Source organism: Electrona antarctica (assembly GCF_951216825.1).
Source record: "Electrona antarctica genome assembly, chromosome: 2".
Lineage (NCBI taxonomy): Eukaryota > Metazoa > Chordata > Actinopteri > Myctophiformes > Myctophidae > Electrona > Electrona antarctica.
In genome coordinates, this window is record NC_136807.1 from 1,365,678 (window position 1) to 1,385,677 (window position 20,000).

General features: G+C 41.4%; 2 protein-coding genes across 2 annotated transcripts in view; one reads left to right on the plus strand and one right to left on the minus strand.

Moving 5' to 3' along the window:
* The window catches only part of pard6b (par-6 partitioning defective 6 homolog beta (C. elegans)), a gene marked incomplete at its 3' end in the record, with an annotated part of 47,754 nt that overhangs the window by 16,779 nt on the left and 10,975 nt on the right, over positions 1-20,000 (plus strand). The gene's annotated exons all lie outside the window — the stretch shown is intronic.
* Positions 3,392-4,834, minus strand: LOC306941838 (nuclear factor 7, ovary-like; the record flags this gene model as incomplete). The annotated part of the gene is made up of 2 exons (XM_079527477.1): positions 3,392-3,613; positions 3,650-4,834. The coding sequence occupies 2 exons, from the start codon at positions 4,832-4,834 to the stop codon at positions 3,392-3,394; spliced, it is 1,407 nt and encodes a 468-aa protein (XP_079383603.1).

The following is a 20,000-nucleotide window of genomic DNA, read 5'->3' on the forward strand; positions in this document are numbered from 1 at the left end:
TTATGTTAACAGTTCATAAAGTTAACATAACTATAACTAAATGCATTTGAGATTCAATGAAAAGGTTACTTTTCAGGATTCCAATTAAAAAATAGCAAAAAATTATTCAGGTTTTCAATTCAAATATATAAAAAATAGCTGATCCACAAGCTCAAAACGCGTCACATTGCGACGTGTTTTGAGCTTGTAGGTCGGCTATTTTTCCTACGACAGTAATATGCACTGTGGCCCCTCTGGAGTGAGTGTGGGAATATAGTGGCCCTCTGGAGTGAGTGAGGAATATAGTGGCCCCACTGGAGTGAGTGTGGGAATATAGTGGCCCTCTGGAGTGAGTGTGGGAATATAGTGGCCCTCTGGAGTGAGTGAGGGAATATAGTGGCCCTCTGGAGTGAGTGTGGGAATATAGTGGCCCTCTGGAGTGAGTGAGGAATATAGTGGCCCCACTGGAGTGAGTGTGGGAATATAGTGGCCCCACTGGAGTGAGTGTGGGAATATAGTGGCCCTCTGGAGTGAGTGAGGGAATATAGTGGCCCTCTGGAGTGAGTGAGGGAATATAGTGGCCCTCTGGAGTGAGTGAGGGAATATAGTGGCCCTCTACAGTGAGTGTGGGAATATAGTGGCCCTCTGGAGTGAGTGTGGGAATATAGTGGCCCTCTCCATCGTCAAAGTTGCCCACCCCTGCAAGGACTCAGGGCAACAGCCCAGCTTTAATGATCTTAAATCCCTTTATTTTAGATTGTTTTGTAGTAATAGTACAACATAAACATTAAAGAGACTTTAGTTGTTACTGTACAATACTTTTAAGACAGTTGTCATGTTGCGCACATGCTTAAAATAGCTCTTTATTTGCGCCGCCCTCGTTGAAAACAATGTATTTCCAACTCCAGCTTGTCTCAGTTCAGGCTGCATGAACAGCGCTGGGTTTCTGCCCCCTCAATGTCCTAACTCTTCTATTGGCTCTGCAGCAGTGGTGATAGTGCTTTAAAGTTGACAGAGCTCCAGGCAGCTCATATCCCTGTGTGTACTGACCGGGTCACCTGACTGGGTCACCTGACTGGGTGTCAGGTTTCTGATGACGCAGTGCCAGGACAGACAGACAGGCAAGGCAAGGCAGACAGACAGACAGAGAGGCAGGCAGACAGGCAGGCAGGCAGGCAGACAGACAGACAGACAGACAGACAGACAGACAGACAGACAGACAGACAGACAGACAGACAGACAGACAGACAGACAGACAGACAGACAGACAGACAGACAGACAGTAATGTGTTGTCGGATGTCATCTCCCCGTCATCAGGGATAATTATGTCTCCTCTCGTCCAGGATACACACTCCACTCCTCTCTTTGACTTAACCCACTTTAGACCTGGTGTAACCTATACGTTGTTATACCTGTCATGCAGTGGTGGAAACCTAACTAAGTACATTTACTTAAGTACTGTACTTAAGTACCATTTTGAGGTATTTGTAGTTTACTTGAGTATTTACAATTTCCAGTACTTTTATTGTCTCCACCAGGCCGAAGGCATGGGGAGCGTGTGTGTGTGTGTGTGTGTGTGTGTGTGTGTGTGTGTGTGTGTGTGTGTGTGTGCGCGAGCGAAGGGCAGATAGACTGACATGTGTTGTTCACTATGGCTTTTCTATATTTAGGTGAAATATTGCACCACAAACAGGAATATTCATCCTAAAAGATAGCCCTGCACACCTCTATTGTCGGTCACAACTCACAACCCAAGGCTTAACCACATGAACCCCGGCCAGGGGTCAGGGGTCACCACCATGCCATCTTGACCAAGTGGTCAATATTACCTAAAACCATAATGGAGAATGGCAAAACCAGCTAATATAGGATATTTGACCAACAATTATACCGTAGGCTAGTTTGTTGTTTTGAGGCCCACGTGGTCAACTTTATGATGTAAATAGATTGTAGTTAAGCTATTTTCACAAGTTTTGCCTCTTTCTTACATTATTTGATAATTTTGGCCAATGTATTTATAGTATAGTTTTTTCTTGAGCTATTAGGACAAAGGGTCTGTGTGGATGTGATGATCAAAGTTGTTAAACTAACACAAGTTAATTCAAGGATTTGATGAGTTTTGCATCCTTTATTATGGTGTTATCATTGTATTATCAGTGATTGAAGTGACTGCAGGGTTCATAGTCTACCTCTAATGAGCAAAAATAATTGATAAGAAATAAACTCGGTAACCTAAATGTAGGAAGTAAGTCGACAGTAAAGAACCTAGGGGTTATTATCGATTCAGATCTGAATTTCTTTGCGCACATTAATCAAGCTACCAATACAGCTTTCTTTCATCTTCGAAACATCGCACGTATTAGAGCATATTTGTCTTTAGATGATGCTAAAACATTGGTCCATGCTTTTGTCTTTTCTCGACTAGATTATTGTAATGCCCTCCTCTCAGGCCTGCCAAAGAAATCAACGGACAGACTCCAACTAGCAACAAATGCGGCTGCTAGAGTGTTAACTAGAACTAAAATGAGAGAACACATTACTCCAGTTCTATCATCACTGCATTGGATCCCAGTAGTTTTTAGAATTGATTTTAAACTTATTTTACTTGTTTATAAATCCCTAAATGGTCTTGCACCTTCGTACCTCCGTGACTGCCTACCTAGATATGTCCCTAACCGCCCCCTCAGGACCTCCACTTCTGGCCTGCTTGAAGTGCAATGAAATGAACCAATGAAAAGTAGTAAAAAGCGCTTTGGACAAAACCACTTAACTCCATTGGACCCTCATACTGTCTGCTAAAGCAGCTAATTAACTCCACCACGTCTTCCCCTCTCATGCAAGTAATTGACAATATATAAAGTCACAACACCAACTGTGATGAGGCAGTATTGCTTTGTTTTCAAAATATAAGGTTTTCTTCATTTCCTGATAAATGTATATTTTTAATTTCCTGGAAAGAATGAACATTTTGGAGTTAGGTGGTTTCTTCCTGACAGCAGAGATATACAGTATACATATAATAGTGTACATTTTATGGTAAAGTATCTCAATTCCTCAACATGATTACTACTGAGATCATTTAATGTCTACATGAGTCCCTAATATTAATCACCTTTAAAATCATTCAAATAATCCTGATATTATTGTTGGCTTTAGTACTATTACCGATAATTATTATTACATATACATACTATTATATTGAAAAGTGATAGCAGACAATGGAAACTAAATATTGTGTATAACTTTAGTATTTTTTGATCATCATCATCATCATCATCATCATCATCATCATCATCATCATCATCATCATCATCATCATCATCATCATCATCATCATCATCATCATCATCATCATCATCATCATCATCATCATCATCATCATCATCATCATCATCATCATCCTCATCATGTCTAACTATGTGGTTCCAGAGTCACACTGACCTTCCATGGTAACATCTTCAGAGGGACAGTACGACTATTGTAAATGTATGGAAACAGTGTGTCAGTGAGGGTGTGTGTGATGGTGTGGATGTGTGTGTTGGTATCAGGATCAGAGAATGACAGCTTTCCTTTGTTCCAGTCCAGCAGGACTCTGATCTTCTTGGGGTTCTGCTTCAATGAGAGAACTATCTTCTTGGGGTTCTGCATCAATGCCGATAGAAAAGTGACTGACCCTGAGGAGGAGAATGCTGTGTATTTACCTTTATAGAACTCTATGGCCCAACGTTGACCCCCTATCTTTCCTTTCCTCTGGTAAGACTCTGCTAACACACCGAGTTCCCAGCTTGCATTGTCTCCAACCTCAACATCCCAGCTGTGAGTCCCAGAGTTAAAGCCCTCAGAACCCACGACACAGAGAAGGTAGTCAAACCTCTCTGGATTGTCAGGAAGCTGCTGTACATCTTCACGTCTCACACTGGTCAGATCATCAGACAGGATGAGGTCTGGTTGGGCAGTGTTGGGGTCCAGGATGACAGGAGTGTAGGAGACAATGTCCTTCATCTTGTCCCAGACTCTGAAGGCCAGGTTTCCCAGGTGTTTGGCCTCGTCTATCAGTGCTCCTGAGACCGGCTGTGGGTCCTGCAGTGTGAGCTGGCCTCTTTCCACTGTGGTCTTGTAGTTCTGCAGGAATGAGACGTGTTCGGCTCTCAGCTCCTCCTCGATGGCTCTGATTGTGTCTGAAATGGTTGATATGTCTCTGTTCAGACCCTCGATCTTCTCCTTCATCATCTGACTCTTCTGCTGCTCTTCCTCTCTCAGTGCAGTGATCCTGGCCTCCTCTTCATCATGTAGAAACTGATGCATCTTCTTAAACTGTTCCTTCATCTGCGTCTCGGTGTGCCGGGCCCGGACCTTAATGTGTTCTGCCGTTTGGTCGTAGTTTGTTTTAACTTCATTAAAAACCTTCAGTTTCTCCTGTAAAGGCTTCAGCGATTTCTGGACTTCCTCCTTGTGTTCTGGTGCAGCCTCATCGATGGGTCTGAAAATGTGGTTGGTGTGTTTTTTAGAATCTCGACACACGACACACGCTGGCTGTTGACATTCCAGACAGAACAGTTTGAGTTTCTCATCAGCGTGCAGACGGCAGAGAACCCCAGACCCAGTTGAAGCTTTCTGATGTCTCTCCTGTACGAAGGACTCACACAGGTTCTTCAGAGCCAAGTTAAGAGGTGGATCAATTGAACGTTTCTTCTTACAAACGGGGCATTCCTTTATTACCTTATCTCTCCACCATTCCTGCAGACAGGCTTTACAGAAGCTGTGGCTACACGGCAGGAGAACAGGATCTTTAAAGATGTCCCAACACACGGGACAGGAATAATCCACTTCTGGGCGAGATGCGTTGGAAGCCATTTTGTGTCAGAGCTTAGCTACAAATGCCTGAGACAGGAAATGCAGTCAGTGGTGGTAACACTCCTTTTAGAATTATATTCTAATGAAATGTACTTGCACTGTGAAAGTGGTTGTTGTTAAAGTCCATTCAGCTGATAGAGTCAGCAGGTAGTTCCAGTAGTCTGGGTCAGTGTTCAGGTAGTTCCAGTGGTCTGGGTCAGTGTTCAGGTAGTTCCAGTGGTCTGGGTCAGTGTTCAGGTAGTTCCAGTGGTCTGGGTCAGTGTTCAGGTAGTTCCAGTGGTCTGGGTCAGTGTTCAGGTGGTTCCAGTGGTCTGGGTCAGTGTTCAGGTAGTTCCAGTGGTCTGGGTCAGTGTTCAGGTAGTTCCAGTGGTCTGGGTCAGTGTTCCCTCCTCTAGCTGTGGATCTAAAGACAGTCTGTTCTCTCTCACTGGAAGTTGTGTTTGATCTGAACGTGAATCTTATCGTCTCGGATCAGACTGGCAAGAGGTGGAGCTTTGACACACTATCTGTAGACATGTAACAAAGTTCACTCTCTCTCTTTCTGTCACACATGCAGGCACGTGCGCACGCACACACACACACACACACACACACACACACACACACACACACACACACACACACACACACACACACACACACACAATCGTCACAAGGCGTGACTGACGGACGCCTCGTTCAGGTTTTCATAGTAAACTGCGACCTACGGTTGAAATAAAAAGTTATGTTTTTTTATTGTCTCAGACTGAACTTTGTACTTGACTGTACTTTTGAAGTAATTTACAATGAGGTTAAACATGAACTCTTTCACACACTGACAACAGAGACAGTCCTGCTCATCAGGAACAGTCAGGGTTCCTTATATTCTGTACAGTGGTTTTCAAAGTAGTTGTGACCAAACAGCCCAATGAGCAAACTACTCTAGGCCAGGGATAGTTGTTGTGACCAAACAGCCCAATGAGCACTACTCTAGGCCAGGGATAGTTGTTGTGACCAAACAGCCCAATGAGCACTACTCTAGGCCAGGGATAGTTGTTGTGACCAAACAGCCCAATGAGCAAACTACTCTAGGCCAGGGATAGTAGTTGTGACCAAACAGCCCAATGAGCACTACTCTAGGCCAGGGATAGTAGTTGTGACCAAACACTCCAATGAGCACTACTCTAGGCCAGGGATAGTTGTTGTGACCAAACAGCTCAATGAGCACTACTCTAGGTAGACTGGGTCCGTTTCCCAAAAATATGAACCCCGAAGGCAAATCGTGTTAATTTATTACATACATGTTTTCTAGGGGTATTAAGGTCTACTGAATCCAAATCTGCTGTATGTATAACTCAAAAATGGCCGCTAAGCCCTCAAAATGGACCATTTAAAGATTGCGGCCACCACTGTGCTGAAACATAATAAAACTATATATGTTTGACTAAATAAGGTAGAAAATAGACTGAAATGTCACTTTTATATCATTTATATTGTGACAATTGGCACCAACTGACCATTCAGGACTCAGTTAAAGATCTATAAGGGTCCATTTGGTTACTCTCTATCATTTAGCTGGGGACCACCTGGAACCCCCTCAAGGACCACTGGTTGAAAACTATCGCTATAGTGTATCCTGAAGTACTAGAATAGGCTGAGACCAAGTCTCACACAGGAAGAGGTTGAGTTCATTGTTTTTTAATGCAGCATCAAAAAATGTGTCTGACAGAGTGGTAACCAATTCGGTTTACCATTTCAAGTTCTTTACATTAACACATTAAGCATGAACACATTGAGAGGCAGAACACTAGACACATTATAAAAGGACATTTTAGTACTGTTTAAAACATAAGAAAAGAAAAACACACACACAGACAAAATAAGGGGGGAATACAATTACAGTGCCCAATAAATTCCAATAAAACTCAATAAAGGTTAACGGCCGACAGAAAGGTCTTCAGCAGCATTGCTGTGTCTACCTGTTATTACTTCATAAAAGATAACAAACACTTTCAGTTTCATGATGAGGTGTCCTGAGTCTCCTGACCTCCCACCTCTCTCTGTATCACTCTGAACTGACAGCAGGGTGAAACCTTATCTATATATTGTTTTATCATTTTAATCACATGAATGAAAAGCAGTTTTATTAGTTGATCCCAATGTCCCTTTGTAAGTTATCTAGAGCAGTGTTTCCCAACCTTTTTTATCCCAGGGCACACTTTTCATAGCCTAAAAATCTCAGGGCACACCTAGATATACGGTGTATAGGCCTATCTATATACATATACATACATATGTGTATGTATGTGTATATAATATATACAGTGTGTATATATATATATATATATATATATATATATATATATATATATATATATATATATATATTCATCATTCAATATTTTGAATAAGATCCATGCACTGCACAAGGTGCCCTTTTTTCACTTGAGCACCTGCCCCTCAAAATGTCTGTGCACGCCACTGCATCCAGTCCTAGTATTTCAGAAATAACAGACCTCACATCCAGTCCTAGTATTTCAGAAATAACAGACCTCACATCCAGTCCTAGTATTTCAGATATAACAGACCTCACATCCAGTCCTAGTATTTCAGAAATAACAGACCTCACATCCAGTCCTAGTATTTCAGAAATAACAGACCTCACATCCAGTCCTAGTATTTCAGAAATAACAGACCTCACATCCAGTCCTAGTATTTCAGAAATAACAGACCTCACATCCAGTCCTAGTATTTCAGAAATAACAGACCTCACATCCAGTCCTAGTATTTCAGAAATAACAGACCTCACATCCAGTCCTAGTATTTCAGAAATAACAGACCTCACATCCAGTCCTAGTATTTCAGATATAACAGACCTCACATCCAGTCCTAGTATTTCAGAAATAACAGACCTCACATCCAGTCCTAGTATTTCAGAAATAACAGACCTCACATCCAGTCCTAGTATTTCAGAAATAACAGACCTCACTCTTGGTTATCTGAACTGACTTACTGTATATTGTATACTGTATATTACACATGGAGAAAATGTGTTATGTTATGATGGATAATTCAAGCAAGTTCCGTGCAATTTGGCAGCAATTCTTAGAACGCATTGCTCAAATACTGATCCCACTTAGTCTGCATGCAGCATCTGTGTGTCCTCCACTTTCCATATGATATATTCTAGTCTCTAGCAGTGTAACTCATTGATTTGAAATCATGCCCTGTTCTCTCTTTTGTTGTTTATGCTTTTTTTTCTTTTTCTTCTCTCTCTCTTTTTATTTTCAATTCCTTTGTCTGTTCTTTTTTTTGCAAAACCTTAATACAGATATTAAATGCTGATGGTATATTCTCCATAGTCTCGTTGTACTATAGGGCAGTGGTTTATATTCTCCATAGTCTAGCTGTACTATAGGGCAGTGGTTTATATTCTCCATAGTCTCACTGTACTATAGGGCAGTGGTTTATATTCTCTATAGTCTAGCTGTACTATAGGGCAGTGGTTTATATTCTCCATAGTCTCACTGTACTATAGGGCAGTGGTTTATATTCTCCATAGTCTAGTTGTACTATAGGGCAGTGGTTTATATTCTCCATAGTCTCACTGTACTATAGGGCAGTGGTTTATATTCTCCATAGTCTCACTGTACTATAGGGCAGTGGTTTATATTCTCCATAGTCTAGTTGTACTATAGGGCAGTGGTTTATATTCTCCATAGTCTAGTTGTACTATAGGGCAGTGGTTTATATTCTCCATAGTCTCGCTGTACTATAGGGCAGTGGTTTATATTCTCTATAGGGCAGTGGTTTATATTCTCCATAGTCTAGTTGTACTATAGGGCAGTGGTTTATATTCTCCATAGTCTAGTTGTACTATAGGGCAGTGGTTTATATTCTCCATAGTCTCGCTGTACTATAGGGCAGTGGTTTATATTCTCCATAGTCTAGCTGTACTATAGGGCAGTGGTTTATATTCTCCATAGTCTAGTTGTACTATAGGGCAGTGGTTTATATTCTCCATAGTCTAGTTGTACTATAGGGCAGTGGTTTATATTCTCCATAGTCTAGTTGTACTATAGGGCAGTGGTTTATATTCTCCATAGTCTAGTTGTACTATAGGGCAGTGGTTTATATTCTCTATAGTCTAGTTGTACTATAGGGCAGTGGTTTATATTCTCCATAGTCTCGCTGTACTATAGGGCAGTGGTTTATATTCTCTATAGTCTAGCTGTACTATAGGGCAGTGGTTTATATTCTCCATAGTCTAGTTGTACTATAGGGCAGTGGTTTATATTCTCCATAGTCTAGTTGTACTATAGGGCAGTGGTTTATATTCTCCATAGTCTAGTTGTACTATAGGGCAGTGGTTTATATTCTCCATAGTCTAGTTGTACTATAGGGCAGTGGTTTATATTCTCCATAGTCTAGTTGTACTATAGGGCAGTGGTTTATATTCTCCATAGTCTAGTTGTACTATAGGGCAGTGGTTTATATTCTCTATAGTCTAGCTGTACTATAGGGCAGTGGTTTATATTCTCCATAGTCTAGCTGTACTATAGGGCAGTGGTTTATATTCTCCATAGTCTCGTTGTACTATAGGGCAGTGGTTTATATTCTCCATAGTCTAGTTGTACTATAGGGCAGTGGTTTATATTCTCCATAGTCTAGTTGTACTATAGGGCAGTGGTTTATATTCTCCATAGTCTCGCTGTACTATAGGGCAGTGGTTTATATTCTCCATAGTCTCGTTGTACTATAGGGCAGTGGTTTATATTCTCCATAGTCTAGTTGTACTATAGGGCAGTGGTTTATATTCTCCATAGTCTCGCTGTACTATAGGGCAGTGGTTTATATTCTCCATAGTCTCGCTGTACTATAGGGCAGTGGTTTATATTCTCCATAGTCTCACTGTACTATAGGGCAGTGGTTTATATTCTCCATAGTCTCGTTGTACTATAGGGCAGTGGTTTATATTCTCCATAGTCTCACTGTACTATAGGGCAGTGGTTTATATTCTCCATAGTCTAGTTGTACTATAGGGTAGTGGTTTATATTCTCCATAGTCTCACTGTACTATAGGGCAGTGGTTTATATTCTCCATAGTCTCGTTGTACTATAGGGCAGTGGTTTATATTCTCCATAGTCTCACTGTACTATAGGGCAGTGGTTTATATTCTCCATAGTATCGTTGTACTATAGGGCAGTGGTTTATATTCTCCATAGTCTCGTTGTACTATAGGGCAGTGGTTTATATTCTCCATAGTCTCGTTGTACTATAGGGCAGTGGTTTTCAACCTTCTTCATGTCAAGGCCCATTATCTTTTGGGCAATTGAGCCACCAAAATGTAAGATTTTGTCCACAATTCCATGCTGTATTTGATGTTGGTACCATTAGGAGAGAACAGGAAAGACAATGCTTCTACATTCTCTAATTGTGTAGACTTCTTGTAAATTTAGTGCTCTCAAGAGTTAAAGATCTAAGGGTCAATTTGGTTACTCTCTATCATTTAGCTGGGGACCACCTGGAACCCCCTCAAGGACCACTGGTATCACTAATATCCCTAATATGTATAGCATGGTGTAGTACAGTTGGGTTCGGTAGTGTCATATCCCTATATGTATGGCATGGTGTAGAACAGTTGGGTTCGGTAGTGTCATAACCCTATATGTATGGCATGGTGTAGAACAGTTGGGTTCGGTAGTGTCATATCTCTATATGTATGGCATGGTGTAGAACAGTTGGGTTCGGTAGTGTCATAACCCTATATGTATGGCATGGTGTAGAACAGTTGGGTTCGGTAGTGTCATAACCCTATATGTATGGCATGGTGTAGAACAGTTGAGTTCGGTAGTGTCATATCCCTATATGTATGGCATGGTGTAGTACAGTTGGGTTCGGTAGTGTCATATCCCTATATGTATGGCATGGTGTAGAACAGTTGGGTTAGGTAGTGTCATATCCCTATATGTATGGCATGGTGTAGAACAGTTGGGTTAGGTAGTGTCATATCCCTATATGTATGGCATGGTGTAGAACAGTTGGGTTCGGTAGTGTCATATCCCTATATGTATGGCATGGTGTAGAACAGTTGGGTTCGGTAGTGTCATATCCCTATATGTATGGCATGGTGTAGAACAGTTGGGTTCGGTAGTGTCATAACCCTATATGTATGGCATGGTGTAGAACAGTTGGGTTCGGTAGTGTCATAACCCTATATGTATGGCATGGTGTAGAACAGTTGGGTTCGGTAGTGTCATAACCCTATATGTATGGCATGGTGTAGAACAGTTGGGTTCGGTAGTGTCATAACCCTATATGTATGGCATGGTGTAGAACAGTTGGGTTCGGTAGTGTCATAACCCTATATGTATGGCATGGTGTAGAACAGTTGGGTTCGGTAGTGTCATAACCCTATATGTATGGCATGGTGTAGAACAGTTGGGTTCGGTAGTGTCATATCCCTATATGTATGGCATGGTGTAGAACAGTTGGGTTCGGTAGTGTCATATCTCTATATGTATGGCATGGTGTAGTACAGTTGGGTTCGGTAGTGTCATATCTCTATATGTATGGCATGGTGTAGTACAGTTGGGTTCGGTAGTGTCATAACCCTATATGTATGGCATGGTGTAGAACAGTTGGGTTCGGTAGTGTCATAACCCTATATGTATGGCATGGTGTAGAACAGTTGGGTTCGGTAGTGTCATAACCCTATATGTATGGCATGGTGTAGAACAGTTGGGTTCGGTAGTGTCATATCCCTATATGTATGGCATGGTGTAGAACAGTTGGGTTCGGTAGTGTCATATCCCTATATGTATGGCATGGTGTAGAACAGTTGGGTTCGGTAGTGTCATAACCCTATATGTATGGCATGGTGTAGAACAGTTGGGTTCGGTAGTGTCATAACCCTATATGTATGGCATGGTGTAGAACAGTTGGGTTCGGTAGTGTCATATCCCTATATGTATGGCATGGTGTAGAACAGTTGGGTTCGGTAGTGTCATATCCCTATATGTATGGCATGGTGTAGTACAGTTGGGTTCGGTAGTGTCATATCCCTATATGTATGGCATGGTGTAGAACAGTTGGGTTCGGTAGTGTCATATCCCTATATGTATGGCATGGTGTAGAACAGTTGGGTTCGGTAGTGTCATAACCCTATATGTATGGCATGGTGTAGAACAGTTGGGTTCGGTAGTGTCATATCTCTATATGTATGGCATGGTGTAGTACAGTTGGGTTCGGTAGTGTCATATCCCTATATGTATGGCATGGTGTAGTACAGTTGGGTTCGGTAGTGTCATATCCCTATATGTATGGCATGGTGTAGAACAGTTGGGTTCGGTAGTGTCATAACCCTATATGTATGGCATGGTGTAGAACAGTTGGGTTCGGTAGTGTCATATCCCTATATGTATGGCATGGTGTAGAACAGTTGGGTTCGGTAGTGTCATAACCCTATATGTATGGCATGGTGTAGAACAGTTGGGTTCGGTAGTGTCATAACCCTATATGTATGGCATGGTGTAGAACAGTTGGGTTCGGTAGTGTCATAACCCTATATGTATGGCATGGTGTAGAACAGTTGGGTTCGGTAGTGTCATAACCCTATATGTATGGCATGGTGTAGAACAGTTGGGTTCGGTAGTGTCATATCCCTATATGTATGGCATGGTGTAGTACAGTTGGGTTCGGTAGTGTCATATCCCTATATGTATGGCATGGTGTAGAACAGTTGGGTTCGGTAGTGTCATATCTCTATATGTATGGCATGGTGTAGAACAGTTGGGTTCGGTAGTGTCATATCTCTATATGTATGGCATGGTGTAGAACAGTTGGGTTCGGTAGTGTCATATCTCTATATGTATGGCATGGTGTAGTACAGTTGGGTTCGGTAGTGTCATATCCCTATATGTATGGCATGGTGTAGAACAGTTGGGTTAGGTAGTGTCATATCCCTATATGTATGGCATGGTGTAGAACAGTTGGGTTCGGTAGTGTCATATCTCTATATGTATGGCATGGTGTAGAACAGTTGGGTTCGGTAGTGTCATAACCCTATATGTATGGCATGGTGTAGAACAGTTGGGTTCGGTAGTGTCATAACCCTATATGTATGGCATGGTGTAGTACAGTTGGGTTCAGTAGTGTCATATCCCTATATGTATGGCATGGTGTAGAACAGTTGGGTTCGGTAGTGTCATATCTCTATATGTATGGCATGGTGTAGTACAGTTGGGTTCAGTAGTGTCATATCCCTATATGTATGGCATGGTGTAGAACAGTTGGGTTCGGTAGTGTCATATCCCTATATGTATGGCATGGTGTAGAACAGTTGGGTTAGGTAGTGTCATATCCCTATATGTATGGCATGGTGTAGTACAGTTGGGTTCAGTAGTGTCATATCCCTATATGTATGGCATGGTGTAGAACAGTTGGGTTCAGTAGTGTCATATCCCTATATGTATGGCATGGTGTAGAACAGTTGGGTTCGGTAGTGTCATATCCCTATATGTATGGCATGGTGTAGTACAGTTGGGTTCGGTAGTGTCATATCCCTATATGTATGGCATGGTGTAGTACAGTTGGGTTCGGTAGTGTCATAACCCTATATGTATGGCATGGTGTAGAACAGTTGGGTTCGGTAGTGTCATATCCCTATATGTATGGCATGGTGTAGAACAGTTGGGTTCGGTAGTGTCATAACCCTATATGTATGGCATGGTGTAGAACAGTTGGGTTCGGTAGTGTCATAACCCTATATGTATGGCATGGTGTAGAACAGTTGGGTTCGGTAGTGTCATAACCCTATATGTATGGCATGGTGTAGAACAGTTGGGTTAGGTAGTGTCATATCCCTATATGTATGGCATGGTGTAGAACAGTTGAGTTCGGTAGTGTCATAACCCTATATGTATGGCATGGTGTAGAACAGTTGGGTTCGGTAGTGTCATATCCCTATATGTATGGCATGGTGTAGTACAGTTGGGTTCGGTAGTGTCATATCCCTATATGTATGGCATGGTGTAGAACAGTTGGGTTCGGTAGTGTCATATCCCTATATGTATGGCATGGTGTAGTACAGTTGGGTTCGGTAGTGTCATATCCCTATATGTATGGCATGGTGTAGAACAGTTGGGTTCGGTAGTGTCATATCCCTATATGTATGGCATGGTGTAGTACAGTTGGGTTCGGTAGTGTCATATCTCTATATGTATGGCATGGTGTAGTACAGTTGGGTTCGGTAGTGTCATATCCCTATATGTATGGCATGGTGTAGAACAGTTGGGTTCGGTAGTGTCATAACCCTATATGTATGGCATGGTGTAGAACAGTTGGGTTCGGTAGTGTCATATCCCTATATGTATGGCATGGTGTAGAACAGTTGGGTTCGGTAGTGTCATAACCCTATATGTATGGCATGGTGTAGAACAGTTGGGTTCGGTAGTGTCATATCCCTATATGTATGGCATGGTGTAGTACAGTTGGGTTCGGTAGTGTCATAACCCTATATGTATGGCATGGTGTAGAACAGTTGGGTTCAGTAGTGTCATATCCCTATATGTATGGCATGGTGTAGAACAGTTGGGTTCGGTAGTGTCATATCTCTATATGTATGGCATGGTGTAGTACAGTTGGGTTAGGTAGTGTCATATCTCTATATGTATGGCATGGTGTAGTACAGTTGGGTTCGGTAGTGTCATATCCCTATATGTATGGCATGGTGTAGTACAGTTGGGTTCAGTAGTGTCATATCCCTATATGTATGGCATGGTGTAGTACAGTTGGGTTCGGTAGTGTCATATCCCTATATGTATGGCATGGTGTAGTACAGTTGGGTTCGGTAGTGTCATATCCCTATATGTATGGCATGGTGTAGTACAGTTGGGTTAGGTAGTGTCATATCTCTATATGTATGGCATGGTGTAGTACAGTTGGGTTCGGTAGTGTCATATCCCTATATGTATGGCATGGTGTAGTACAGTTGGGTTCAGTAGTGTCATATCCCTATATGTATGGCATGGTGTAGTACAGTTGGGTTCGGTAGTGTCATATCCCTATATGTATGGCATGGTGTAGTACAGTTGGGTTAGGTAGTGTCATATCCCTATATGTATGGCATGGTGTAGAACAGTTGGGTTAGGTAGTGTCATATCCCTATATGTATGGCATGGTGTAGTACAGTTGGGTTAGGTAGTGTCATAACCCTATATGTATGGCATGGTGTAGAACAGTTGGGTTAGGTAGTGTCATAACCCTATATGTATGGCATGGTGTAGAACAGTTGGGTTAGGTAGTGTCATAACCCTATATGTATGGCATGGTGTAGAACAGTTGGGTTCGGTAGTGTCATAACCCTATATGTATGGCATGGTGTAGTACAGTTGGGTTCGGTAGTGTCATATCCCTATATGTATGGCATGGTGTAGTACAGTTGGGTTCGGTAGTGTCATATCCCTATATGTATGGCATGGTGTAGTACAGTTGGGTTCGGTAGTGTCATATCCCTATATGTATGGCATGGTGTAGTACAGTTGGGTTCGGTAGTGTCATATCTCTATATGTATGGCATGGTGTAGTACAGTTGAGTTCGGTAGTGTCATATCCCTATATGTATGGCATGGTGTAGTACAGTTGGGTTCGGTAGTGTCATATCCCTATATGTATGGCATGGTGTAGAACAGTTGGGTTCGGTAGTGTCATAACCCTATATGTATGGCATGGTGTAGTACAGTTGGGTTCGGTAGTGTCATATCCCTATATGTATGGCATGGTGTAGTACAGTTGGGTTCGGTAGTGTCATATCCCTATATGTATGGCATGGTGTAGTACAGTTGGGTTCGGTAGTGTCATATCTCTATATGTATGGCATGGTGTAGTACAGTTGGGTTCGGTAGTGTCATAACCCTATATGTATGGCATGGTGTAGAACAGTTGGGTTCGGTAGTGTCATATCCCTATATGTATGGCATGGTGTAGTACAGTTGAGTTTGGGTTTTGCACCCCAGCCTACTGACAGGAAATATGCTGAGCTCTGTATCGGACGGTTATTCTCTAGAAACCACATGGTTTCATGGAAATCATCCACCCACATTTCTTATCTCTTTACACAACTAACAGTAATAAAACAGGGGAGTAAATTATGCCACTCAGTCACACATCATGATGATATCAGATTATCAGATGTAATTGTGAAAGTACAACAGAGGTTAACGTTATGCGTAACATATGAGTTTTACGCAATTTACTCACACTTTATTTGAAATCTGAATATTTAATTGGATTCCCCATATATGAAAACCTTAAAAAAAAAAAGGTTTCTATACCTTTTTTGGTCAAAAAGATGCAATGTAATATATTTCAGTATAGTGGTGGCCGCCATCTTTAAATGGTCAATTTTGAGGGCTTAGCATCCATTTTTGAGTTATACATACAGCAGATTTGGATTCCGCAGCCCTTAATACCCCTAGAAAACATAAATTAACACGATTTGCCTTCAGCACTTTTAAGGCCAGGGATAGTTGTTGTGACCAAACAGCCCAATGAGCACTACTCTAGGCCAGGGATAGTTGTTGTGACCAAACAGCCCAATGAGCACTACTCTAGGCCAGGGATAGTTGTTGTGACCAAACAGCCCAATGAGCAAACTACTCTAGGCCAAGGATAGTTGTTGTGACCAAACAGCCCAATGAGCACTACTCTAGGCCAGGGATAGTTGTTGTGACCAAACAGCCCAATGAGCACTACTCTAGGCCAGGGATAGTTGTTGTGACCAAACAGCCCAATGAGCAAACTACTCTAGGCCAGGGATAGAATTTTACCTGTATTGTGAAATACAGTGGGTAATTGTGGCTCAAGTAGTGTAATAGCTTCTTCAGAATCAAACTCAATGACGTCTCTAGCTGGTTTCAATCTTACCACTTTGGCTATCTGCCCATATTGCCCAAATGTACCAATGACATCTTCATCAGTGTCAAAATCAGTGATACCACTGACAGATAAAGACCTATTAAGATTTAGCCCATACTTTTGTACAATAATGGTTAATGGTAGACATTTTCACTTTTTTCAAAAAAAATCAATAATGTTTAGTCAGATTCAACACATGTAACTTAATTTGCAATAATAACAATGGGTTTTACTTAAATTCCTCCTGGCTAGCTCGCCATAAAAGGTGTAACCACTGTAATAGACCAAATAGAAGAACAATGTACAATGTAGGCATTTAGCAGACGCTCTTAATCCAGAGCCACTTACATTAAGCAAGAACAAAAGCATGGCATACATGAAATGAAATGAAATGAAATCTATATTTACCCAGGGTATCTGGGCTAAGCTCAAGAACTTGTTTCCAGCCAGGCCCTGCTCATAGAACACATTTCATCGTAGTGGTTGATGCCTTGTTCAAGGGCATTTCAGCGGTGGTAATTTTAACGTGTCGGACGGCTGATTCGAACTGGGAACCTTCCGGTATCTAGACCGCGCCGCTATCCGTTCGGCCACCGCTGCCACATATATCACATACATCACATATATAAAAAGTAGTTATCATGAATCATGCGTAAACTAAGAACGTAACAGTGGAGTATCTATGTTAACTATACATACTATACTATATAATATATTATACATGTGTACTATAAAGTGCTATGACTACATAAAGTGCAATTCTAGAGCTGTCTACGTAACAAGCTATAAGTCTGTTTAAAATACTATCTAAGTCTACATAATGTGCTATCTAAGGGGCTAGGCTAGAACCCCACTAATGTCAGGAACGAGCAGGAGGAATTAAAGTAAACCAACTCCTTGTACAATAATAATAATGGAACAATTTATTACAATGTGTGCACAGAAAAATTAGAAAAATGACCCACAAAAAAATTAAATAAAGTGAAGAAATAAAATTATAATGTAGAGCTCTGTTTCCCCCCCCAAAGTGTTTGTTTGTTTCTATCAATTAGAGGCCTCTTTGTTTGTCAGTGTTCTTTCTTATGTGAGATCCACAGAACAGTCTGAGATCCACAGAACAGTCTGAGATCCACAGAACAGTCTGAGATCCACAGAACAGTCTGAGATCCACAGAACAGTCTGAGATCCACAGAACAGTCTGAGATCCACAGAACAGTCTGAGATCCACAGAACAGTCTGAGATCCACAGAACAGTCTGAGATCCACAGAACAGTCTGAGATCCACAGAACAGTCTGAGATCCACAGAACAGTCTGAGATCCACAGAACAGTCTGAGATCCACAGAACAGTCTGAGATCCACAGAACAGTCTGAGATCCACAGAACAGTCTGCTGATGAAGGTGAGAAGTGTTGAGATTTGGATCTTTTCTTCTCAGTCACTCACTCTTGGCTTGTGTTCACATACTGTATGCACACACACTCCCTGGATGCCAACGATGAACCTCTGCCCCAAAGTTTCCAGAACGGCCTGTTATAGCGCCACCAGGAGGCCGACTTTTGAAAAACACATTGTTTTTATATATTACTGCTCCATATTCTGTCCAAACATCCCGCAGATCGTTACACACTATCTCAATGCACTCACAGTACACTCTGAGGTTTGTCCATCAGCTATTTCTAAATACGGTCAAGTGATTAAGGTTGGCTCGTTAACGATAAGGCCCTGTGGAAAAATCACGTCAATAATTGAGTGCATTCAAATGACCGGAAGAAGCACTGAGATGGAAATGTGTGACATTAGAGCCCAACGGTTGGTTGGTACAAGTGATTAAACCCTAACGGTTGGTTGGTACAAGTGTTTAAACCCTAACGGTTGGTTGATACAAGTGATTAAACCCTAACGGTTGGTTGATACAAGTGATTAAACCCTAACGGTTGGTTGGTACAAGTTATTAAACCCTAACGGTTGGTTGATACAAGTTATTAAACCCTAACGGTTGGTTGATACAAGTTATTAAACCCTAACGGTTGGTTGATACAAGTTATTAAACCCTAACGGTTGGTTGATACAAGTTATTAAACCCTAACGGTTGGTTGATACAAGTTATTAAACCCTAACGGTTGGTTGGTACAAGTTATTAAACCCTAACGGTTGGTTGATACAAGTGTTTAAACCCTAACGGTTGGTTGATACAAGTTATTAAACCCTAACGGTTGGTTGATACAAGTGTTTAAACCCTAACGGTTGGTTGATACAAGTTATTAAACCCTAACGGTTGGTTGATACAAGTTATTAAACCCTAACGGTTGGTTGATACAAGTTATTAAACCCTAACGGTTGGTTGATACAAGTTATTAAACCCTAACGGTTGGTTGATACAAGTTATTAAACCCTAACGGTTGGTTGATACAAGTTATTAAACCCTAACGGTTTGTTGATACAAGTTATTAAACCCTAACGGTTGGTTGATACAAGTTATTAAACCCTAACGGTTGGTTGATACAAGTTATTAAACCCTAACGGTTTGTTGATACAAGTTATTAAACCCTAACGGTTGGTTGATACAAGTTATTAAACCCTAACGGTTTGTTGATACAAGTGATTAAACCCTAACGGTTTGTTGATACAAGTTATTAAACCCTAACGGTTTGTTGATACAAGTGATTAAACCCTAACGGTTTGTTGATACAAGTGATTAAACCCTAACGGTTGGTTGATACAAGTGATTAAACCCTAACGGTTTGTTGATACAAGTTATTAAACCCTAACGGTTGGTTGGTACAAGTGATTAAACCCTAACGGTTGGTTGGTACAAGTGATTAAACCCTAACGGTTGGTTGATACAAGTTATTAAACCCTAACGGTTGGTTGGTACAAGTGATTAAACCCTAACGGTTGGTTGGTACAAGTGACTAAACCCCTCCTTGGCCGCAGTGTTGTTTTTGGCATCAAATTTCTGTTTTAGTTTTTAGTCATAGTCTCTTGAATAGTTTTCATTCAGTTTTAGTCACCTGGAATGTTCTAGTGTTTGGCATACTTTGTGTGTGTGTGTCTTTGGAGGTAGGCAGTTTGTTTAACCACTTAGACCCTTATTATATACTCTGTTGTACACTTATATCTCCCTCTCGTCACCACCAACAATAGAAGCTCATCTACAAGCTCATGTCACCTTGCAACGTATTGTGAACTTGTAGATCTACTATTTTGCCCCAGAATAGAGCATCACAGTCCCGCCCCCTTTCATGTCGACGCCAGGCCCAGGAAATGAA